The sequence below is a fragment of the Strix aluco genome, chromosome 29 (assembly GCF_031877795.1).
Source record: "Strix aluco isolate bStrAlu1 chromosome 29, bStrAlu1.hap1, whole genome shotgun sequence".
In the NCBI taxonomy this organism is placed as follows: domain Eukaryota; kingdom Metazoa; phylum Chordata; class Aves; order Strigiformes; family Strigidae; genus Strix; species Strix aluco.
In genome coordinates, this window is record NC_133959.1 from 5,264,911 (window position 1) to 5,288,723 (window position 23,813).

The 23,813-nt window shown below is 57.6% G+C and overlaps 3 protein-coding genes and 1 long non-coding RNA gene across 8 annotated transcripts; all 4 read right to left on the bottom strand.

Moving 5' to 3' along the window:
* Positions 1-2,021: 2,021 nt before the first annotated feature.
* Positions 2,022-2,860, bottom strand: LOC141916257 (uncharacterized). Its single transcript, XR_012621092.1, has 3 exons — positions 2,839-2,860; positions 2,567-2,599; positions 2,022-2,381 (listed from the first exon to the last, which is right to left on the bottom strand). It is a non-coding gene; the product is annotated as an uncharacterized LOC141916257 (long non-coding RNA).
* A 489-nt stretch (positions 2,861-3,349) lies between these two features.
* Positions 3,350-5,909, bottom strand: LOC141916255 (butyrophilin subfamily 3 member A2-like). 2 transcript variants are annotated; one of them, XM_074808579.1, is made up of 5 exons: positions 5,428-5,909; positions 5,033-5,116; positions 4,530-4,877; positions 3,781-4,062; positions 3,350-3,460 (listed from the first exon to the last, which is right to left on the bottom strand). In XM_074808579.1, exons 1-5 carry the CDS (start codon positions 5,597-5,599, stop codon positions 3,351-3,353), a joined length of 996 nt encoding a protein of 331 aa, XP_074664680.1. In that variant the 5' UTR covers positions 5,600-5,909; the 3' UTR covers position 3,350. The 2 variants fall into 2 exon arrangements, with proteins under 2 accessions (XP_074664680.1, XP_074664681.1); XM_074808580.1 differs by lacking the exon at positions 5,033-5,116.
* A 1,618-nt stretch (positions 5,910-7,527) lies between these two features.
* LOC141916254 (butyrophilin subfamily 1 member A1-like) lies at positions 7,528-13,241 on the bottom strand. 4 transcript variants are annotated; one of them, XM_074808578.1, is made up of 9 exons: positions 12,469-12,648; positions 11,996-12,097; positions 11,601-11,684; positions 11,098-11,445; positions 10,350-10,631; positions 9,925-10,029; positions 9,406-9,426; positions 9,134-9,166; positions 7,535-8,697 (listed from the first exon to the last, which is right to left on the bottom strand). In XM_074808578.1, exons 3-9 carry the CDS (start codon positions 11,671-11,673, stop codon positions 8,156-8,158), a joined length of 1,404 nt encoding a protein of 467 aa, XP_074664679.1. In that variant the 5' UTR covers positions 11,674-11,684; positions 11,996-12,097; positions 12,469-12,648; the 3' UTR covers positions 7,535-8,155. The 4 variants fall into 4 exon arrangements, with proteins under 4 accessions (XP_074664677.1, XP_074664679.1, XP_074664676.1 ...); XM_074808575.1 differs by having other exon boundaries at positions 7,536-8,697; positions 11,996-13,238; XM_074808576.1 differs by lacking the exon at positions 11,601-11,684 and having other exon boundaries at positions 7,528-8,697; positions 11,996-13,241.
* Positions 13,242-13,782: 541 nt separating this feature from the next.
* On the bottom strand, positions 13,783-19,793 carry LOC141916494 (butyrophilin subfamily 1 member A1-like). Its single transcript, XM_074809060.1, has 9 exons — positions 18,562-19,793; positions 18,167-18,250; positions 17,664-18,011; positions 16,915-17,196; positions 16,490-16,594; positions 16,168-16,188; positions 15,969-15,989; positions 15,697-15,729; positions 13,783-15,260 (listed from the first exon to the last, which is right to left on the bottom strand). The coding sequence occupies exons 1-9, from the start codon at positions 18,731-18,733 to the stop codon at positions 14,707-14,709; spliced, it is 1,620 nt and encodes a 539-aa protein (XP_074665161.1). The 5' UTR covers positions 18,734-19,793; the 3' UTR covers positions 13,783-14,706.
* Positions 19,794-23,813: the final 4,020 nt, after the last annotated feature.

Genomic DNA, 23,813 nt, shown 5'->3' on the forward strand with positions numbered 1-23,813 from the left:
AACTTAATTTAACCCGAGGGCATCACAGAACCTTTATGATTCTCTGGGCTCCCAGTACGGGTCGCAACACCACCCTCCCCCATCCCCAAAATAAGAGGTGCAAGGGGGGGTGTAAGGGGCTGTACCCATAAGAGGGTGTGAGTAATGGGGGGGGCATACCCAGACCTGGGGAGGGGGGACCAGGGTGAGCCCATTTCTCCCCCGAGGGGTTTTGGAGAGCCCGTACCTAACACTGGGGGGGGGGGGGGTTTGGGAGGAGCAGGGGGTGGCAGGCTGTGGAAGGAGGAACCATCAGTCACCTGGGTCGGTGCTTCGTGCTCAATTCCCATAGCCCTGGCCTCTTCCAGGGCTCGGCCTTCCCTGAACCCGGCAGCATCCCACCCCCCCCGACCCCCGTGGGCCCAGTGAGGAAGGGAATTGCCTGAAGAAAACTCAGTGTTGCTCACAAAAGGATTTTGAGTAGTGCAGGAGGATGCCGAGAGCACAGGGGCATCCCGGGGTGCTGGCAAAGTTTGGGGCTCCCCACAAGGAAGACAAGGGGGTGCCTGAGGGCCAGGCGAACTCCACCTCCAACCCCTCCCCCCCCCCCCCCCCCCCCCCCCCCCCCCCACTATTGTCCAAAAAGCGGATTCGGCGCCTGATGTGCAACGGGTCAATAATCACACGCTCGCGAGAGACATTGCTTCTTCATTTCAGGGTTGTGCAAGCCTGGGTGCTCGGTGGTCTCCCACAAATCCCACACCCCAAGGGCACTTTCCACAGTATATTTATACACAAAACTTGCAGAGTTAGTCATTTTCCAAGTCCGTCCCCTCTACGATGATTGGTCAGTAATTTACATACAATTATAACACTGCTGCCACAATACTTCTACTACTGCACGTGCTCAGGGGAAGGGTCTCCACCTGGGCAAGGCTCTTCTTGACCTACACCCGTCATTTTTAGTATTCTAGTGAGGGGACTTCAGCCAAGGATACATGGACCTCGAGTTTGCTTGCCACGTTGGCAACGGACACAAAACAGCCTTCAGACATCCTGATGAGATGTCCCCATCAAGGTGTAATTGCTCCGGGATGTCTTTGCTCAAACAAGGCTTGTTCCTCTGATGAGGGACGCCTTTGGCTTGTCAACTTGACATAGAGACAGAAAATCTCTCTTGACCTAAGCATAATATTGCTGCGTTGTTCCAAAAGATTAGGTTCCTGCACCACCACAACTCCGGCTCTTCTGCCAATCCCCTTTGGGGAGTGGGACAAAAAGCCTCCCGGACCTCCCATGACTGGATTCCATGGGCACCTGGAAACATTTACTGAGCCCAATCCTGCTGTGCCCAGGCAGGATGTGCTGTCCCAGAGAGAGAAGAGTTGCTCAACACCGAGAACATGGCCAAAACCCCTGATGCAACCTGACATGGTGTTTGTAGTGGTGCAGAGCATCCCCCAGCAGCCTCCGGCACCTCAGTGCCCCTCTGCTCCCTGGGCTTGGGCAGGGCTGAGAGGGGCATCTGCTGCCGCTGGCGCGAGGAGAGGAGAGTGGGGAGTGTCTGGAGAAGGGCAGGTGCTCCTGGGGGCTGCAGTAGGGATGAAAGGGGGTTAGAGGGGCTGGGGGGGGCCTCCCCTGAGGCGCAGCTCAGTGTTCTTTGTCTGCACCCAGAACCAGGGGTGGAGGATCTCCCGCTGAGCTGAGCTGGTGGAAAAGTGAATATCTCACCCCCGGTCTTGGCGTTGATGAAAGTCACCAGCCCCTCTGCGCAGTCCAGACAGACCCAGATTCTGCTGGGCATTGGGGACAGGGACAGGACAGTGCAAGGGGAGGTGAGAGACTCAAAGTGCCCTCTATAGTGCCGGACAGCCCAGATCCCTCCTTCAGGTACCACAACCGTACACAACTTCCTCTCAATGTTGTCCCTGGCCACTCCCACAGCCTACTCGAAATCACCTCCTATGTTCCCCTCCACCTCCCAGCAGTGCCTCCCCTCCGTGAACCCCTCCTGGCCCAGCACACAGTAACATTCGCTAAATCTAGTGAAGATGTCTGGCAGGTTCTTCCGGGCACTTCCCAATCTCACGCTTCTCCGATCCTCTGACAGACGAGTCAGGAATGAGCTGTGTCAGGGTCCAGGGTCACCGTATCTGCAGGGCACAGGAGGAGCCAGAGCATCAGGGGCAGAGCTCAGTCCTGGGCAGGGTTTCACCACTCCGGGCCAGGAGATTGGGCATCTCCTTCCTCCTCAAGATCCCCGTCACGGGCCCAGCCCCAGCTCGGTCCCATGGGAAGAGCCCACAGTGGGAATGGAGCCCCACGAGGGAGCAGCAGGATGGGGAGGCAGTGGCTGGGTCTGGGCCGTGCAGGGGTGTCCAGGGGAGGTGGCTCCTCTACGCCTCAAGGATGCAATTCAGAACAGGTCAGAAAGGCAAGAAAACACGGTGAGACCCCAGCTAGTGCCATGGTGTGGGGTGGCTGGGGTACCCAACACACTCGGCACAGCCAGTCCTGTGCACTGGCCAGCCCAGCACAGAGGGAAAGGGAGGAGAACCACCCAAAGTGGACAAAAATGCCCAATTACCTGGATTTTCAGGAAGCAGAAACTTTCTCCATGCTACAAGGAGAGAGAAGAGCTGGTCACATCCCACAGCTGGTCCCCAGCAACTCTGGGCAGGGGAGAAGGTCCAGCCCTGGGGGGTCTCCCCGAGCTGCCCACCCCAACAGACACAGACCCTCGGGGCTTCCCCACACCCAGGGGATGGAGGGATGGGAAGGATGGGTGAGGGGGGAAGGACCAAGCACAGACTTCCCGGGCGAGGACCCTGTGCCGTGCCAGAGCTCGCAGACACTCACTCAGTGCTGCGTCTTGTTTCTCTGGAAAGGAAAAAGGAAAAAACATGTGAGCAGAAGAGACAGCTTCTCATCCATGGCTGCTCCCACAGGAGCTGGCAGAGCTGGGGCACACCCCAGACTCCAGCCGGGCCACAGTCCCCCCAGGGCGACTCCTTTCTCAGGAGGCTTAGATGGTGGAAGGGGCCAGAAAGACTCACCCAGCTCTCGCGACTGCACCACTGCAAAGCAAATGTAGAGGAAGAGGTGGTCAGGAGAGCAGCTTGGGTCATCAGGGGCAACATCTCCAGAGGGTCTCTGGGACCTTCCCACCAGCCTGGCACTCTGGCCGTCCTCCCTGTACTCCCACGCACACCCTGAGAGGCCTTTGGCCCCTTCCACCCTCTGCCCAAAGAGCTTCAGGAACGCAAAATGCTGCTTGAACACAATGATGGTCCCCTTCCACGTACACCCATGGGCCAGGGCTCGGCCTCGCTCCACACCCAGCAGTTCCCCTCCACTCCTCCATCACAAACTTACCTTTCCCTCTCCATCAGAAAAGCGCTGAGGCCCGTTAATGCAACCAAGAGCACAAGAAGCACAGCGAGAGCCACCATCCAGGGATGGGCATTGTGGAAAAAAGGAGCTGAGAAACAAAGAACCGTCAGGAAAAGGGCTCGTCTTATGCTCTCGTCTAGGAGGAGAAGGAGAAAAAGCAAAAACCCCAAACTCGTAGCTCCTAGAACACTTGTCGTGGGAGCCCTGTGCTCAAGGGACATCGTCCTCTCCATGCCATGGCAGCAGCAGTGCTGGCCCCAAGCACACGAGGTGGGCTCAGGGTCCCTCGCGCACTGAAGCTCATCAGGTGGTGCAGATCCCACTGTCCCCCCACCCTCCCCTTTCCCTAGCAACCCCAGATCAAAGCTGCTCCAAGCAGCACAGCAAAGCCCAGCCCTGGGGTCGCACCCGAGATGTGCAGGGACGACTCCTGCTCCTGGTTGAGGCGGCTGTTCCTGACCACACAGGAGAAATTCCTGGATACACTCCCACTCACAACGGTGGCATCTTCAACAGCAAACAGGCCCCGCTCGTCAGAGGAATGTCGCTGGGAGACTGAGGGCAGATGCTGCCCGCCGGCATCTTTCCACAGCACCTGTGGTTGCGGGTACCAGCCGGCCGATCGACACAGCACCTGGATGCCTCCGTCCTCGTAAGCCTCCAGAGAGAGCTGAGGGACAGAGCCTGTGGCTGGGGAGAGCCCGTGGGGGGCCACTTAGGGATGGACCCGGCTCAAGGGCAAAGCCTGCGCCTGCTGCCAGAAACAGCCCAGGGCCCACAGGGGCTGTGGCACCGTCCGTGGCCAAGTCCCTCGCACCACCAAGCCCAGCCCAAGTTGTGCAGGAGCCCCAGAGCATTGGTGCCCCCTGTTCCCAGCTCTCCTGGCAGAGGAAGAGCGAGCTGCCCAGCTCCAGCACCTCAAGGCAGAATCTCCGCACCCACCCAGCTTTGCTCAGGACACCCTGATGCTTCCAGAGAAGGTGCCAGGTCTCCTACGGCACAAAAAGCAAAGTCAAAGGCCACAGCTCAGGCCGACCCCACCACTTGTCCTTTGGCACGTAGCTGCTGGGTGGGAGGATGGGACAGAGGCCTGGCAGGGACACACAAACCCACGGACACCCGGACTGTCCCCTGGAAACCCCACACCGGCCACACACCTGCCACCTCCAGCTTCACTGCAGCTTCTGCGTTTGAGTCAGCATTTTGTACAGTGCAGACGTACTGGCCATCATCAGAGGGTCTCAGCCCAAGGATTCGCAAGTCCAGGCTTCCATTGGAGAGACCAGCTCTGACCAACTCTGTCCTCCCCCAATAGGCCCTCAGCTGCTCGTTGTACTGGTCTTCTCCGTTTCGGTAGTGGTGCACAATTTCTGAGAACTGATGCCTGATCCAGAGGATCTCCAAGCTCCGAGCGTCCTTGGGTGGGGACAAGTGACATGGCAGCACAATGTCCTGCCCCACGGTGGCACGGAGAGGGTAGCCTGGTCCCACCACTCTGAAGCCATCTTGGGGAGGGAGAAGGACACAGAGACACAGAGGTTGCACCTATGTTATTTTCCAGAACCGCAGGGCTCGGACTGAGCTCGTGTGAGCGGTTCCCCTGCCCCACATCTGCCCACCAGAGCGGGCAAAAGCCCCCCCAGCCCTGTAGGATCCCTACCTGATCCCAGCCGCAGGACGTGGAGAGTCACCAAATAGCTCAGGAGGCCCCTGGGACTCACGGGGAACCGCATCTGCAGTGGAGCTGGAGGAGAGGGTGGGGAAGGGTGGCAGAGGGAGGGCGATGATGGGGGTTACGGCCACCGGAGAGGGGATGGGGAAGAAGGGCTGCACCTGCCCCCGACAGGGGCTCTGGGAATCCCACCAAAACAGTGGCACCGACACCCCGACGTCAGGAGAAACCGGAGCTCGAGGGCACACATGACCACACACAGTGTCTCAGTGCATCCCCAGCACTGCCCCGCTGTCCCCCACCAGGAGTTCTTCAAAATCCCTCTCAAGGCTCTAAATTAAATTAAGTATTCCAAAGACCCCACAGAAACAAAAGTCACTCACTGGACGGGTACGAGCAGCGGGAGGCACAAGGCTGCACCAAACACCTCCAAGGCTTTGCCCAGTGTCGGAGTGCAGTGTCATGGGCTTTGGAGGGAGTCCAGGCTCCACCCCGGCACCCAAAACATGATAAAAAGAAGGAGAAAACTAAAGGAGGAATTGAACTGCTGTGCATTTGTGGGCGAGCAGGGTAAGCTTAGAGCTTCCTGGTGACTCCTGGAGATGTGGGAGGAGCCCAGCAGTGTCCCTGCAGCCCTACAATAGCCGGGAGCTTGTGGGGAGTGGGGGAGAAGGGGACAAGATGGGGGTGGCTCCAAGTGCTGGGACATCCCAGACGTGTCCTGTCACCTTGTGGACCTCAGAGCCCTAGGGGGGATGTGTTCCCCACTGTCCCCAGTGTCCCACCTGTAAGGAACTGAAGGAATTAATGCCTCAGACATTCATTGACACAGAACACCTCAAGCACAAGCTCTGACCTTTGTCATTGGTCTCTGCAATGTGGCCCAAGGCAGCGCGGAGTTTATCGAAGGAGGCAGGTCCCCACTCCCTTGCAGTTGTGTCCCCAAACTCCTTAGATAAGCCTCGAAGCGGGGAAACGTGGACGGAGTGAAACCAAATGTTTGGGTTAAAAGAGTGATAAGAGAGAGGAAGAAGCACCAGATGGACCTAAGCAAAAAGGGAGGGAAAGCAGAGGTGGAGGGGGCGAACACGACCACCGCCTCCACCGGACGAGGGGTTGGTGCACCCCATTCCCCCTCGAGGTGTGCGCAGAGCCCCTGCTCCACCTTCCCCTCATCTCTCGTGGAAATGAACTCACGGGACACCTGCCTCTCTTGGTCTCCTCTGCAAATCAGCTGATCAGACCAACGGAAAAGGCGACAGAAAACGTTGCTGGGTGTGCACCCCCTACCCAACGTGAGCGGGCCTGAGACAACGCTGGGACCTGGGCTGGGGATCCTATTTCTTTGACTCTCTTTCTCTCCTCTCTTCTTTTTTTCCTTTCTTTCCTTCCTTATAGGTTTATAAGAGCCCACATCACGTACTTTCCTTCTCCAAGTTCAAGCTCTTTCTACCGCAAATAAAACATTTGAACTGGTTGTCTGGTGTCATTTCACCTTAATTTAACCCGAGGGGATCACAGAACCCTTATGACTCTGTGGGCTCCCAGTCCGGGTCGCAAAACTGCCCTCCCCCATCCCCAAAATAAGGGGTGCAGGGGGTTGTGAGGGGCTGTACCCATAGCAGGGTGTGAGTACTGGGGGGGCTTGGGGGCGTCATACCCACCTTGGGGGGGCCCTGGTGGCCATGCCCAGACCTGGGGAGGGGGACCAGGGTGAGCCCATGTCTCCCCTTAGGGGTTTTGGGGAGCCCGTACGTAACACTTGGAGGGTCTGGAAGGAGCTGGGAGTGGCAGGGTGTGGAAGGAGGACCCATCAGCCACCTGGGTCCGTGATTCGTGCTCTATTCCTGCAGCCCTGGCCCCTTCCAGGGCTCGGTCTTCCCTGAACCCGGCAGCATCCCACCCCCCAGACCCCCCATGGGCCCAGCAGGGAAGGGAATTGCCTGAAGAAAACTCAGTGTTGCTCACAAAAGGATTTTGAGTAGTGCAGGAAGATGCTGAGAGCGCGGGGGCTTCCCGGGGTGCTGGCAGAGTTTGGGGCTCCCCACAAGGAAGACAAGGGGGTGCCTGAGGGTCGGGTAACCCCCACCTCCAACCCACGCCCCCCACCCCCTACTCCCACTCCCACTGTTGTCCAAAAAGCGGATTCGGCGCCTGATGTGCAACGGGTCAATAATCACACGCTCGCGAGAGACATTGCTTCTTCATTTCAGGGTTGTGCAAGCCTGGGTGCTCGGTGGTCTCCCACAAATCCCACACCCCAAGGGCACTTTCCTCAGTATATCTATACACAAAACTTGCAGAGTTAGTCATTTTCCAGGTCCGTCCCCTCTACGATGATTGGTCAGTAATTTACATACAATTATAACACTGCTGCCACAATACTTCTACTACTGCACGTGCTCAGGGGAAAGGTCTCCACCTGGGCAAGTTTCTTCTTGACCTACACCCGTCATTTTTAGTATTCTAGTGAGGGGACTCCAGCCAAGGATACATGGACCTCGAGTTTGCTTGCCATGTTGGCAACGGACACAAAACAGCCTTCAAACGTCCTGATGAAATGTCCCCATCAAGGTGTAATTGCTCCGGGATGAGTTTGCTCAAACAAGGCTTGTTCCTCCCATGAGGGACGCCTTTGGCTTGTCAACTTGACATAGAGACAGAAAATCTCTCTTGACCTAAGCATAATATTGTTGCGTTTTTCGAAAAGTTTAGGTTCCTGCACCACCACAACTCCAGCTCTGCTGCCAATCCCCTTTGGGGAGCGGGACAAAAAGCCACCCGGACCCCCCATGGTCGGATTCCATGGGCACCTGGAAACATTTACTGAGCTCGATCCTGCGGTGCCCAGGCAGGATGCCCTGTGTCCCAGAGAGAGAAGAGCTTCTCAGGACCGAGAACATGGCCAAAACCCCCGATGCAACCTGACATGGTGTTTGTAGTGGTGCAGAGCATCCCCCAGCAGCCTCCGGCACCTCAGTGCCCCTCTGCTCCCTGGGCTTGGGCAGGGCTGAGAGAGGCATCTGCTGCCGCTGGCGCGAGGAGAGGAGAGCGGGGAGTGTCTGGAGAAGGGCAGGAGCTCCTGGGGGCTTCGGTGGGGATGGAAGGGGGTCAGTGGGGCTGGGGGGAGCCTCCCCTGAGGCGCAGCTTGGTGTTCATTGTTCGCACCCAAAAGAAGGGTCGGAGGATCACCCCATTGAACTGATCTGGTGGGAAAGTGAAGATTTCGCCCCCAGTCTTGACATTGATGAAAGTCACCAGCCCCTCTGTGTAGTCCAGACAGACCAGGATTCTGCTGGGCATTGGGGACAGGGACAGGACAGTGCGAGGGGAGGTGAGAGACTCAAAGTGCCCTCTATAGTGCCACAATACCCAGAACCCTTCTTCAGGTACCACATCCATATACCCCTTCCTCTCGATATTGTCCCTGGCCACCCCCATACCCCACCAGCAATCACCTCCTATGTCCCCCTCCACCTCCCAGCAGTGCCTCCCCTCCGTGAACCCCTCCTGGCCCAGCACACAGTAACGTTCGCTAAATCTCGTGAAGATGTCTGGCAGGTCCTTCCGTGTACTTCCCAATCTCACGCTTCTCCGATCCTCTGACAGGACGAGTCGGGAATGAGCCGTGTCCGGGTCCATGGTCACCATATCTGCAGGGCACAGGAGGAGCCAGAGCATCAGGGGCAGAGATCAATCCGGGGCACGGTTTCACCACCGTGGGCCAGGAGATTGGGCATCTCCTTCCTCCTCAAGATCCCCGTCACGGGCCCAGCCCCAGTTCAGACCCATGGGAAGAGCCCACGGTGGGAATGGAGCCCCATGAGGGAGCAGCAGGATGGGGAGGGAGTGTCTGGGTCTGGGCCGTGCAGGGGGTGTCTGGGTGAGGTGACTCCTCTACGCCTCAAGGATGCAATTCAGAAATGGTCAGAAAGGCAAGAAAACGGGGCAAGACCCCAGCTAGTGCCATGGTGTGGGGCGGCTTAGGCGCCCAACACACCTCGGCATGGCCAGTCCTGTGCACTGGCCAGCCCAGCACAGAGGGAAAGGGAGGAGAACCACCCAAAGTGGACAAAAATGCCCAATTACCTGGATTTTCAGGAAGCAGAAACTTTCTCCATGCTGCAAGGAAAGAGAAGAGCTGGTCACGTCCCACAGCTGGTCCCCAGCAACTCTGGGCAGGGGAGAGGGTCCAGCCCTGGGGGGTCTCCCCGAGCTGCCCACCCCAACAGACACGGACCCTTGTGGCTTCCCCACATCCAGGGGATGGAGGGACAGGGAGGATGGGTGAGGGGGGAAGAGCCGAGCACAGAGTACCCGGGCGAGGACCCTGCGCCGTGCCAGAGCTCACAGACACTCACCCAGTGCTGCGTCTTGTTTCTCTGGAAAGGAAAAAGAGAAGAAATGTGTGATCAGAGGGGACAGCTTCTCATCCCATGGCTGCTCCCACAGGAGCTGGCAGAGCTGGGGCACACCCCAGACTCCAGCCGGGCCACAGTCCCCCCAGGGCGACTCCTTTCTCAGGAGGCTTAGATGGTGGAAGGGGCCAGAAAGACTCACCCAGCTCTCGCGACTGCACCACTGCAAAGCAAATGTAGAGGAAGAGGTGGTCAGGAGAGCAGCTTGGGTCATCAGGGGCAACATCTCCAGAGGGTCTCTGGGACCTGACCACCAGCCTGGCACTCTGGCCATGCTCCCTGTGCTCCCACCCACACCCCGGGCCCTTGGCCCATTCCCTCCTCTGCCCAAAGAGCTTCTTCAGGAAGGCAAAATACTGCTTGAACACAATGCTGGTCCCCTTCCGCGTACACCCATGGGCCAGGGCTTGGCCTAACTCCACACCCAGCCCTTTCCCTCCACCCCCTCCATCACAAACTTACCTTTCCTTCTCCACAGAAAAGCGCTGAGGCCCATTAACGCAACTAAGAGCACGAGGAGCACAGCCAGAGCCACCATCCAGGGATGGGCATTGTGGAAAAAGGGAGCTGAGAAACAAAGAACCATCAGGAAAAGGGCTCGTCTTATGCTCTCGTCTAGGAGGAGAAGGAGAAAAAGCAAAAACCCCAAACTCGTAGCTCCTAGAACACTTGTCGTGGGAGCCCTGTGCTCAAGGGACATCGTCCTCTCCATGCTGTGGCAGCAGCAGTGCTGGCCCCAAGCACACAATGGAGGCTCAGGGTCCCTCGTGCACTGAAGCTCATCAGGTGGTGCAGATCCCACTGTCCCCTCACCCTCACCTTTCCCTAGCAACCCCAGATCAAAGCTGCTCCAAGCAGCACAGCAAAGCCCAGCCCTGGGGTCGCACCCGAGATGTGCAGGGACGACTCCTGCTCCTGGTTGAGGCGGCTGTTCCTGACCACACAGGAGAAATTCCTGGATACACTCCCACTCACAACGGTGGCATCTTCAACAGCAAACAGGCCCCGCTCGTCAGAGGAATGTCGCTGGGAGACTGAGGGCAGATGCTGCCCGCCGGCATCTTTCCACAGCACCTGTGGTTGCGGGTACCAGCCGGCCGATCGACACAGCACCTGGATGCCTCCATCCTCGTAAGCCTCCAGAGAGAGCTGAGGGACAGAGCCTGTGACTGGGGAGAGCCCGTGGGGGGCCACTTAGGGATGGACCCGGCTCAAGGGTAAATCCCGCACCTGCTGCCAGACACAGCCCAGGGCCCGCAGGGGCTGTGGCACCGTCCGTGGCCAAGTCCCTCGCACCACCAAGCCCAGCCCAAGTTGTGCAGGAGCCCAGAGCGTTGCTGCCCCCCGTTCCCAGCTCTCCTGGCAGAGGAAGAGCGAGCTGCCCAGCTCCAGCACCTCAAGGCAGCATCCCTGCACCCACCCAGCTTCGCTCAGGACGCCCTGACGCTTCCAGAAAAGGCGCCAGGTCTCCTACGGCACAAAAAGCAAAGTCAAAGGCCACAGCTCAGGCCGACACCACCACTTGTCTTTTGGCACGTAGCTGCTGGGTGGGAGGATGGGACAGAGCCCCGACAGGGACACACAAACCCACGGACACCCGGACTGTCCCCTGGAAACCCCACACCGGCCACACACCTGCCACCTCCAGCTCCACTGAAGCTTCTGCGTATGAGTCAGCATTTTGTACAGTGCAGATGTACTGGCCATCATCAGAGGGTCTCAGCCCAAGGATTCGCAAGTCCAGGCTTCCATTGGAGAGACCAGCTCTGACCAACTCTGTCCTCCCCCAATAGGCCCTCAGCTGCTCGTTGTACTGGTCTTCTCCGTTTCGGTAGTGGTGCACAATTTCTGAGAACTGATGCCTGATCCAGAGGATCTCCAAGCTCCGAGCGTCCTTGGGTGGGGACAAGTGACATGGCAGCACAACGTCCTGCCCCACGGTGGCACGGAGAGGGTAGCCTGGTCCCACCACTCTGAAGCCATCTTGGGGAGGGAGAAGGACACAGAGACACAGAGGTTGCACCTATGTTATTTTCCAGAACCGCAGGGCTCGGACTGAGCTCGTGTGAGCGGTTCCCCTGTCCCACATCTGCCCACCAGAGCGGGCAAAAGCCCCCCCAGCCCTGTAGGATCCCTACCTGATCCCAGCCGCAGGACGTGGAGAGTCACCAAATAGCTCAGGAGGCCCCTGGGACTCACGGGGAACCGCATCTGCAGTGGAGCTGGAGGAGAGGGTGGGGAAGGGTGGCAGAGGGAGGGCGATGATGGGGGTTACGGCCACCGGAGAGGGGATGGGGAAGAAGGGCTGCACCTGCCCCCGACAGGGGCTCTGGGAATCCCACCAAAACAGTGGCACCGACACCCCGACGTCAGGAGAAACCGGAGCTCGAGGGCACACATGACCACACACAGTGTCTCAGTGCATCCCCAGCACTGCCCCGCTGTCCCCCACCAGGAGTTCTTCAAAATCCCTCTCAAGGCTCTAAATTAAATTAAGTATTCCAAAGACCCCACAGAAACAAAAGTCACTCACTGGACGGGTACGAGCAGCGGGAGGCACAAGGCTGCACCAAACACCTCCAAGGCTTTGCCCAGTGTCGGAGTGCAGTGTCATGGGCTTTGGAGGGAGTCCAGGCTCCACCCCGGCACCCAAAACATGATAAAAAGAAGGAGAAAACTAAAGGAGGAATTGAACTGCTGTGCATTTGTGGGCGAGCAGGGTAAGCTTAGAGCTTCCTGGTGACTCCTGGAGATGTGGGAGGAGCCCAGCAGTGTCCCTGCAGCCCTACAATAGCCGGGAGCTTGTGGGGAGTGGGGGAGAAGGGGACAAGATGGGGGTGGCTCCAAGTGCTGGGACATCCCAGACGTGTCCTGTCACCTTGTGGACCTCAGAGCCCTAGGGGGGATGTGTTCCCCACTGTCCCCAGTGTCCCACCTGTAAGGAACTGAAGGAATTAATGCCTCAGACATTCATTGACACAGAACACCTCAAGCACAAGCTCTGACCTTTGTCATTGGTCTCCGCAATGTGGCCCAAGGCAGCGCGGAGTTTATCGAAGGAGGCAGGTCCCCACTCCCTTGCAGTTGTGTCCCCAAACTCCTTAGATAAGCCTCGAAGCGGGGAAATGTGGACGGAGTGAAACCAAATGTTTGGGTTAAAAGAGTGATAAGAGAGAGGAAGAAGCACCAGATGGACCTAAGCAAAAAGGGAGGGAAAGCAGAGGTGGAGGGGGCGAACACGACCACCGCCTCCACCGGACGAGGGGGTTGGTGCACCCCATTCCCCCTCGAGGCGTGCGCAGAGCCCCTGCTCCACCTTCCCCTCATCTCTCATGGAAATGAGCTCACGGGACACCTGCCTCTCTTGGTCTCCTCTGCAAATCAGCTGATCAGACCAACGGAAAAGGCGACAGAAAACGTTGCTGGGTGTGCACCCCCCACCCAACGTGAGCGGGCCTGAGACAACGCTGGGACCTGGGCTGGGGATCCTATTTCTTTGACTCTCTTTCTCTCCTCTCTTCTTTTTTTCCTTTCTTTCCTTCCTTATAGGTTTATAAGAGCCCACATCACGTACTTTCCTTCTCCAAGTTCAAGCTCTTTCTACCACAAATAAAACATTTGAACTGGTTGTCTGGTGTCATTTCACCTTAATTTAACCCGAGGGGATCACAGAACCCTTATGACTCTGTGGGCTCCCAGTCCGGGTCGCAAAACTGCCCTCCCCCATCCCCAAAATAAGGGGTGCAGGGGGTTGTGAGGGGCTGTACCCATAGCAGGGTGTGAGTACTGGGGGGGGCTCGGGGGGTGATACCTTGCTCACTGGGCCCTGGTGGCCATGCCCAGACCTGGGGAGGGGGACCAGGGTGAGCCCATGTCTCCCCTGAGGTGTTTTGGGGAGCCCATACCTAACGCTGGGGGGGTCTGGGAGGAGCGGGGTGTGGCATTGTATGGAAGGAGGAACCATCAGACACCTGGGTCGGTGCTTCGTGCTCAATTCCCACAGCCCTGGTCCCTTCCTGTGCTCAGCCTCCCCTGAACCTGGCAGCATCCCACCCCCCAGACCCTCCATGGGCCAAGCGAGGAAGGGAATTGCCTGAAGAAAACTCAGCATTGCTCACAAAAGGATTTTGAGTAGTGCAAGAAGATGCCGTGAGCGTGGGGGCATCCAGGGTGCTGGCAGAGTTTGGGGCTCCCCACAAGGAAGACAAGGGGGAGCCTCAGGGCTGGATGACCCCCACCTCCAACCCACCCCCACTCCCACTGTTGTCCAAAAAGCAGATTCATCACCCGATGTGCAACGGGTCAATAATCACACGCTCGCGAGAGACATTGCTTCTTCATTTCAGGGTTGTGCAAGCCTGGGTGCTCGGTGGTCTCCCACAAATCCCGCACTCCAACAGCACTTTCCACAGTATATTTATACACAAAACTTGCAGAGTTAGTCATTTTTCAAATCTGTCCCCTCTATGATGATTGGGCAGTAATTTACATACAATTATAATACTGCTGCCACAATACTTCTACTACTGCACGTGCTCAGGGGAAGGGTCTCCACCTGGGCAAGGCTCTTCTTGACCTACACCCGTCATTTTTAGTATTCTAGTGAGGGGACTTCAGCCAAGGATACATGGACCTCGAGTTTGCTTGCCACGTTGGCAACGGACACAAAACAGCCTTCAAACGTCCTGATGAGATGTCCCCATCAAGGTGTAATTGCTCCAGGATGTCTTTGCTCAAACAAGGCTTGTTCCTCCCATGAGGGACGCCTTTGGCTTGTCAACTTGACATAGAGACAGAAAATCTCTCTTGACCTAAGCATAATATTGCTGCGTTGTTCCAAAAGATTAGGTTCCTGCACCACCACAACTCCGGCTCTGCTGCCAATCCCCTTTGGGGAGTGGGACAAAAAGCCACCAGGACCCCCCATGGCCGGATTCCACGGGCACCTGCAAACCTTTACTGAGTTCGATCCTGCTGCGCCCAGGCAGGACGCGCTGTGTCCCAGAGAGAGAAGAGCTTCTCAGCACCGAGAACATGGCCAAAACCCCCGATGCAACCCAACATGGTGTTTGTGGTGATGCAGAGCATCCCCCAGCAGCCCCCGGCCCCTCAGTGCCCCTCTGCTCCCTGGGCTTGGGCAGGGCTGAGAGAGGCATCTGCTGCCGCTGGCGCGAGGAGAGGAGAGCGGGGAGTGTCTGGAGAAGGGCAGGATCTCCTGGGGGCTGCGGTGGGGATGAAAGGGGGTTAGAGGGGCTGGGGGGGGCCTCCCTTGAGGCGCAGCTCAGTGTTCTCTGTCCGCACCCAAAACCAGGGGCGGAGAATCTCCCCACTGAGCTGAGCTGGTGGAAAAGTGACGATTTCGCCCCCAGTCTTGGCGTTGATGAAAGTCACCAGCCCCTCTGCGCAGTCCAGACAAACCCAGATTCTGCTGGGCACTGGGGACAGGGACAGGAGAGTGCGAGGGGAGGTGAGAGACTCAAACTGCCCTGCAAATTGCCGCACTCCCCAGAACCCTCCTTCAGGTTCCACATCCATATACCCCTTCCTCTCGATATTGTCCCTGGCCACCCCCAGAGCCCACGAGCAATTATTTCCCACATTCTCCCACACCTCCACCTCCACCTCCCAGCAGTGTCTCCCCTCCTTGAACCCCTCCTGGCCCAGCACACAGTAACGATCACTAAATCTCTTCAAGATGTCTGGCAGGTCCTGCTGTGCACTTCCCAATCTCACACTTCTCCGATCCTCTGACAGGACGAGATGTGAGTGAGCCGTGTCCGGGTCCAGGGTCACCGTATCTGCAGGGCACAGGAGGAGCCAGAGCATCAGGGGCAGAGCTCAGTCCTGGGCACGGTTTCACCACCCCGGGCCAGGAGATTGGGCATCTCCTTCCTCCTCAAGATCCCCATCACGTGTCTGGCCCCAGCTCGGTCCCGTGGGAAGAGACCATGGCGGGAATGGAGCCCCACGAGGGAGCAGCAGGATGGGGAGGCAGTGGCTGGGTCTGGGCCGTGCAGGGGGTGTCCAGGGGAGGTGGCTCCTCTACGCCTCAAGGATGCAATTCAGAACAGGTCAGAAAGGCAAGAAAACACGGTGAGACCCCAGCTAGTGCCATGGTGTGGGGTGGCTTAGCCACCCAACACACCTCAGCATGGCCAGTCCTGTGCACTGGCCAGCCCAGCACAGAGGGAAAGGGAGGAGAACCACCCAAAGTGGACAAAAATGCCCAATTACCTGGATTTTCAGGAAGCAGAAACTTTCTCCATGCTACAAGGAGAGAGAAGAGCTGGTCACGTCCCACAGCCGGTCCCCAGCAACTCTGGGCAGGGGAGAGGGTCCAGCCCTGGGGGGTCTCCCCGAGCTGCCCACCCCATCAGACACGGACCCTCAGGGCTTCCCCACACCCAGGGGATGGAGGGACAGGGAGGATGGGCAAGGGGGGGAGGGCCAAGCATAGAGCACCCGGGCGAGGACCCTGCGCTGTGCCAGAGCTCACAGACACTCACCCAGTTCGGGGGCTCGTAGCTCTAGAAAGGAAAGAAGGAAACAACATGTGAGCAGAGGGGACAGCTTCTCATCCCATGGCTGCTCCCACAGGAGCTGGCAGAGGTGGGGCACACCCCAGACTCCAGCTGGGCTACAGTACCCCCAGGGCGACTCCTTTCTCAGGAGGTTTTGATGGTGGAAGGGGCCAGAAAGACTCACCCAGCTCTCGCGACTGCACCACTGCAAAGCAAAGGCAAAGGAAGCGGTGGTCAGGAGAGCAGCTTGGGTCATCAGGGGCAACATCTCCAGAGGGTCTCTGGGACCTGACCACCTGCCTGGCACTCTGGCCGTGCTCCCTGTGCTCCCACCCACACCCTGGGTGGCCCTTGGCCCATTCCACCCTCCGCCAAACAGTTTCTTCCAGAACACAAGATGCTGCTTGGACACAATGCTGGCCGCCTTCTGCGTACACCCATGGGCCAGGGCTTGGCCCCGCTCCGCACTCAGCCCTTTCCCTCCACCCCCTCCATCACAAACTTACCTTTCCTTCTCCACAGAAAAGCGCTGAGGCCCGTTAACGCAACCAGGAGCATGAGGAGCACAGCCAGAGCCACCATCCAGGGATGGGCATTGTGGAAAAAGGGAGCTGAGAAATAAAGAACCATCAGGAAAAGGGCTCGTCTTATGCTCTCGTCTAGGAGGAGAAGGAGAAAAAGCAAAAATCCCAAACTCGTAGCTCCTAGAAACCTTGTCGTGGGAGCCCTGGGCTCAAGGGACATCGTCCTCTCCATGCCGTGGCAGCAGCAGTGCTGGCCCCAAGTACACGAGGGGGGCTCAGTGTCTCTCGCACGCTGAAGCTCATCGGAAGGTGCAGACTCCCCCATCCCCCCACCCGCCCCATTCCCCAGGAACCCCAGATCAAAGCTGCTCCAAGCAGCACAGCAAAGCCCAGCCCTGGGGTCGCACCCGAGATGTGCAGGGACGACTCCTGCTCCTGGTTGAGGCGGCTGTTCCTGACCACGCAGGAGAAGTACCCGGCTCCACTCCTGCTCACAACGGTGGCGTCTTCGATGTTGAACAGGCCCCGCTCGTCAGAGGAATGTCGCTGGGAGACTGAGGGCAGATGCTGCCCGCCGGCATCTTTCCACAGCACCTGTGGTTGCGGGTACCAGCCGGCCGATCGACACAGCACCTGGATGCCTCCATCCTCGTAAGCCTCCAGAGAGAGCTGAGGGACAGAGCCTGTGGCTGGGGAGAGCCCGTGGGGGGCCACTTAGGGATGGACCCGGCTCAAGGGTAAATCCCGCACCTGCTGCCAGACACAGCCCAGGGCCCACAGGGGCTGTGGCACCGTCCGTGGCCAAGTCCCTCGCACCACCAAGCCCAGCCCAAGTTGTGCAGGAGCCCCAGAGCATTGGTGCCCCCTGTTCCCAGCTCTCCTGGCAGAGGAAGAGCGAGCTGCCCAGCTCCAGCACCTCAAGGCAGCATCCCTGCACCCACCCAGCTTTGCTCAGGACGCCCTGATGCTTCCAGAGAAGGCGCCAGATCTCCTACGGCACAAAAAGCAAAGTCAAAGGCCACAGCTCAGGCCGACACCACCACTTGTCCTTTGGTACATAGATTCTGGGCGGGAGGATGGGACAGAGGCCTGGCAGGGACACACAAACCCACGGACACCCGGACTGTTCCCTGGAAACCCCACACCAGCCACACACCTGCCACCTCCAGCTCCACTACAGCTTCTGCGTATGAGTCAGCATTTTGTACAGTGCAGACGTACTGGCCATCATCAGAGGGTCTCAGCCCAAGGATTCGCAAGTCCAGGCTTCCATTGGAGAGACCAGCTCTGACCAACTCTGTCCTCCCCCAATAGGCCCTCAGCTGCTCGTTGTACTGGTCTTCTCCGTTTCGGTAGTGGTGCACAATTTCTGAGAACTGATGCCTGATCCAGAGGATCTCCAAGCTCCGAGCGTCCTTGGGTGGGGACAAGTGACATGGCAGCACAACGTCCTGCCCCACGGTGGCACGGAGAGGGTAGCCTGGTCCCACCACTCTGAAGCCATCTTGGGGAGGGAGAAGGACACAGAGACACAGAGGTTGCACCTATGTTATTTTCCAGAACCGCAGGGCTCGGACTGAGCTCGTGTGAGCGGTTCCCCTGTCCCACATCTGCCCACCAGAGCGGGCAAAAGCCCCCCCAGCCCTGTAGGATCCCTACCTGATCCCAGCCGCAGGACGTGGAGAGTCACCAAATAGCTCAGGAGGCCCCTGGGACTCACGGGGAACCGCATCTGCAGTGGAGCTGGAGGAGAGGGTGGGGAAGGGTGGCAGAGGGAGGGCGATGATGGGGGTTACGGCCACCGGAGAGGGGATGGGGAAGAAGGGCTGCACCTGCCCCCGACAGGGGCTCTGGGAATCCCACCAAAACAGTGGCACCGACACCCCGACGTCAGGAGAAACCGGAGCTCGAGGGCACACATGACCACACACAGTGTCTCAGTGCATCCCCAGCACTGCCCCGCTGTCCCCCACCAGGAGTTCTTCAAAATCCCTCTCAAGGCTCTAAATTAAATTAAGTATTCCAAAGACCCCACAGAAACAAAAGTCACTCACTGGACGGGTACGAGCAGCGGGAGGCACAAGGCTGCACCAAACACCTCCAAGGCTTTGCCCAGTGTGTGGGTGCAGCGTCATGGGCTTTGGAGGGAGTCCAGGCTCCACCCCGGCACCCAAAACATGATAAAAAGAAGGAGAAAACTAAAGGAGGAATTGAACTGCTGTGCATTTGTGGGCGAGCAGGGTAAGCTTAGAGCTTCCTGGTGACTCCTGGAGATGTGGGAGGAGCCCAGCAGTGTCCCTGCAGCCCTACAATAGCCGGGAGCTTGTGGGGAGTGGGGGAGAAGGGGACAAGATGGGGGTGGCTCCAAGTGCTGGGACATCCCAGACGTGTCCTGTCACCTTGTGGACCTCAGAGCCCTAGGGGGGATGTGTTCCCCACTGTCCCCAGTGTCCCACCTGTAAGGAACTGAAGGAATTAATGCCTCAGACATTCATTGACACAGAACACCTCAAGCACAAGCTCTGACCTTTGTCATTGGTCTCCGCAATGTGGCCCAAGGCAGCGCGGAGTTTATCGAAGGAGGCAGGTCCCCACTCCCTTGCAGTTGTGTCCCCAAACTCCTTAGATAAGCCTCGAAGCGGGGAAATGTGGACGGAGTGAAACCAAATGTTTGGGTTAAAAGAGTGATAAGAGAGAGGAAGAAGCACCAGATGGACCTAAGCAAAAAGGGAGGGAAAGCAGAGGTGGAGGGGGCGAACACGACCACCGCCTCCACCGGACGAGGGGGTTGGTGCACCCCATTCCCCCTCGAGGCGTGCGCAGAGCCCCTGCTCCACCTTCCCCTCATCTCTCATGGAAATGAGCTCACGGGACACCTGCCTCTCTTGGTCTCCTCTGCAAATCAGCTGATCAGACCAACGGAAAAGGCGACAGAAAACGTTGCTGGGTGTGCACCCCCCACCCAACGTGAGCGGGCCTGAGACAACGCTGGGACCTGGGCTGGGGATCCTATTTCTTTGACTCTCTTTCTCTCCTCTCTTCTTTTTTTCCTTTCTTTCCTTCCTTATAGGTTTATAAGAGCCCACATCACGTACTTTCCTTCTCCAAGTTCAAGCTCTTTCTACCACAAATAAAACATTTGAACTGGTTGTCTGGTGTCATTTCACCTTAATTTAACCCGAGGGGATCACAGAACCCTTATGACTCTGTGGGCTCCCAGTCCGGGTCGCAAAACTGCCCTCCCCCATCCCCAAAATAAGGGGTGCAGGGGGTTGTGAGGGGCTGTACCCATAGCAGGGTGTGAGTACTGGGGGGGGCTCGGGGGGTGATACCTTGCTCACTGGGCCCTGGTGGCCATGCCCAGACCTGGGGAGGGGGACCAGGGTGAGCCCATGTCTCCCCTGAGGTGTTTTGGGGAGCCCATACCTAACGCTGGGGGGGTCTGGGAGGAGCGGGGTGTGGCAGGGTGTGGCAGGAGGAACCATCAGCCTCCTGGGTTGGTGCTTCATGCTCAGTTCCCACAGCCCTGTCCCCTTTCTGGCCTCGGCCCCCCCAGGGAGCTGTGGGTGCAAGTGCTTTGGGCTGGAAGCCTTGGTCCATTGCCAGAGCTGGGACAGCCTTGGGATCAGGGGGACTTGGTGACAGGAGCCCCCCACCTGGAGTGCTGGGCTGGAGGGGGCAGGAGGGGCAGGAGGGGCAGGCAGGGCAGGCGAGGGGAGGGCTGGCAGGGATGTGAGGGAGAGGTGTGATGCTGCAGGCCTGACAGTCAGCAAGGACGTGGTGGGGAGCCTCGGGGTGAGGATGAGGGGGATGGAAAACAAAGCAGATGTCCTGGTGGGTGTCTCCTGCCACTCGCCCAGCTGGGACGCCAGCACTGCGCAGTTCCTCTGGGGGCACTTGGAGAAATCTCTGGAGTGCTGACCCTGGTCCTTGTGGCAGCTGCCACCTCCCCAGTACCACCCGCTGGGAATCCCATCGTGCCGGGATGAGCAGGGCTGGAACAGTCCTGAGCTCTGTAGGAGAGAACTTCTGTCACAAGGACTCGGGGAGCCAGCTAGGACAGATGCCCTCCAAGACTGGCTTGGAGTGAGTGGAGAAGGGCTGGTGGGACGTGGGATGTGAGGGGACTGTCTTGGCCAGAGTGATGACAGAATCGTTGAGTTGAAGCTGGTCAGTGGCAGGAGGAGAAAAGGGCAGCAGAGCTGCTCCTGTGGATTTTGAGAGAGCAAACGTTGCGCTCTTCGGGGAGGTACTTAGCAGAGTCCCTGGCAATCTGCAGTTGAGGCCTCAGGAGTCGGCGAGTGCTGCTCAGGGTTGAAGAAGCACCTTTGAGGAGCTTGGGAGCAGGCAACTGCCCCATGTCAGGCATCAAGCGAGCGGGTCATAAGGGGGCTTGGCTGAGCAGGGACCTGCTGGCTGAGTGCAGAGGAAAAAGGAATTGCACCATCTCTGGGAGCGAGGTCAGGCTCGGCAGGAAGACGGCAGAGCCGTGGCTCGCACACGCAGGGGGGAGACAGGAAAGGCCAAAGCTCAGTTAGAGTTGGAAGCGGCCAGTGATGGGTCTGACCACAAGAAGGGATTTTCAAGTAGGATTGTAGCAAGAGGAGCTCTGCAGAAAACATCAGTGATACTTGTCAGGATGGTCACCTGACAGATAGGCATAAAAGCAAAGCGAGGGATTGAATTTTTATTTTTTTTGCCTCAGTCTGTAATAATACTCATAGGCCGTGGGCTGCCCGGTCCCCTGAGTCAAATCACCCCGAGTGTGGGACCAGCGATTTTCCATTTGTGGCCACTGAATTTGTCAGAGACCAGCTCTATCAGCTGAATGTTCACAAGCCCCTGGGCCTGATCGGATTCACCCCAGAGTACTGGAGGAGATGGCGGATGTTTTGACAGGACCCCTCTCCATTGTCTGCTTTGGGAATCTGGGGAGATCTCGGCTGACGGGAAGCTGGCCAGTGTTGACCAGAGCATGAGGGAAGACCAGGAACCTACAGACCTGTGAGTCCAACCTCAGCTTCTGGAAAAATGCTGGAGGAGATTATAGTGGGTGTTACTGAGGGCATGTAAATAACAATGCACCATCAGGCACAGTCAACACAGGTTCACAAAGGGAAAGTCCTCTTCAACTCATTAGTTAATCCTTCTAGCATGAGGTCACCCGCCCAGCAGATGAAGGGAAGGTGGTGGATGTAATTTTGCTGGACTTGAGTCAGAATTTTGCCACTGTCCCTCATAGCATCCTTCTGGACCAGTTGTCCAACTGTGGGACAAGCAGCTTCACAGGGCGCTGGGTGAAGAACTGTCTGGACGACCGGGCTCAAAGGGTTTGATGATGCCAGGTCAGGGTGGGTGTGCAGCGACTTTGGTTTTCCACACGAGGGTGCTGTCCACATTGGCAAAGGCCACACCTCGGGTTTTCCAGTGGAGCATCGCTCCAGAGATGATCGCCAAACTGACCAGCAGGCTGGGCGGAGCTTTATCTGGACTTGTTGAACGGGATTTCAGGGGGTGACTCGTTCATGGACTGTAACTAGAGGACTTGCTTGACATCTGAACACCATCTCATCCTGCTCACAGTGGGCTGCCAGCGGATAAATGATTACATTTGAAAAACCTGTTTTGCTTACTCATAAATATATTGTACTACAAATACTAACCTGTCAGGGGTTCAGCAGCCTATGTTCATGAGGTGAGTGTTTCCGGGATAGATAATGATGCTTAATGTGAAGTGTCGTGGTTTGAGCTCAGAGGGGCTCTCTGGAAGGCTGCAGGGCCCCACACGGGCCACAGCAAAGCCTGCTGAAGGTCCTGCAGCTCTCTGGAGGTTAGCAGGACTCTGCCTGGGCCCCCACAAAGCCTGGCCAAAAGCTCTAGAACACTCCAGAGAGCAGCACAGCCCTCTGACAGCCCCAGCAATCCCCAGCAAAGGCCCTGGGGCACTCTGGAGGGCAGCATGGCCCTGCCAGGGCTTCAGTAAAGTCCAGTAAAAGCCCCAAGGGTCTCAGGGAGGTAGCAGGGCATTGTCTGGGCCCTGGCAAAGCCCAGCAAAAGCCCAGGGGCTCTCTGGAGAGCAACAGGGTCCCATCTGGGCCACAGAAAAGCCCCGTGAAAGCTCTGGTGCTCTCTGGAAGAAGAACCTTGTGATGGCTCAGGAGCGATGCATCCCAACAGAGAGGAAGTCAGGTAAGAACACCAGGAGGCTGCATGGGTGAACAACGAGCTTCTGGACAAGCTCAAACACAAAAATGAAGCCTACAGAGGGTGGAAGCAAGGACAGATAGGCTGGGAGGAATACAGAGAAATTGTCCGAGGAGCCAGGGATCAGGTTAGGAAGGCCAAAGCCCTAATAGAATTAAATCTGGCTGGGGATGTCAAGGGCAACAAGAAAAGCTTCTATAGATACATTGGTGAAAAAAGGAAAATGGAAAATGGGAAAATGTGGGCCCTCTCCAGAAAGAAATGGGAGACCTGGTTACCCAGAATATGGAGAACACTGAAGTACTCAAAAACTTTTTTTCCTTAGTCTTCACCGGCATGTGCTGCAGCCACACCAACCAAGACGCAGAAGGCAAAGGCAGGGACTGGGAGAATGAAGAACTGCTACTGTAGGAGAAGACCGGGTTCAAGGTGCACAAGTCTGTGGGACCCGATGAGATGCATCCGCAGGTCCTGAGGGAACTGGCAGATGAAGTGGCTCAGCCACTATCCATCATATTTGAGAAGTTGTGGCAGGCTGGTGCAGTTCCCCCTGACTGGAAAAGGGGAAACATAACCCCCATTTTTAAAAAGGGAAAAAAGGAAGACCTGTGGAACTACAGGCCAGTCAGTCTCACCTCTGTGCCTGGCAAGATCAAGGAGTGGTTTCTCCTGAAACTATGCTAGGGGACATGGAAAATAAGGAGGAGACTGGTGACAGCCAACATGGCTTCACTAACGGCAAATTGTGTCTCACAAATTTGGTAGCTGCCTACGACAGGAGTTACAGCGTTAGTGGATAAAGGAAGAGCAACTATTGTCATCTTCCTGGACTAGAGCAAAGCATTTGACACTGTCCCGCACGACATCCTTGTCTCTGAATTGGAGAGGCGCGGATTTGACGGATGGACCGCTTGGTGGATAAGGAAGTGGCTGGATGGTCGCACTCAAAGAGTTGCGGTCAGCGGCTCGATGTCCAAGTGCGGAGCGGTGACGAGTGGCATCCTCGGGAGTTGGGGTTGGGACCAGTGCTGTTTAACATCTTTGTTGGCAACATGGACAGTGGGATCGAGGCACCCTCAGTGAGTTCACCAATGACACCAAG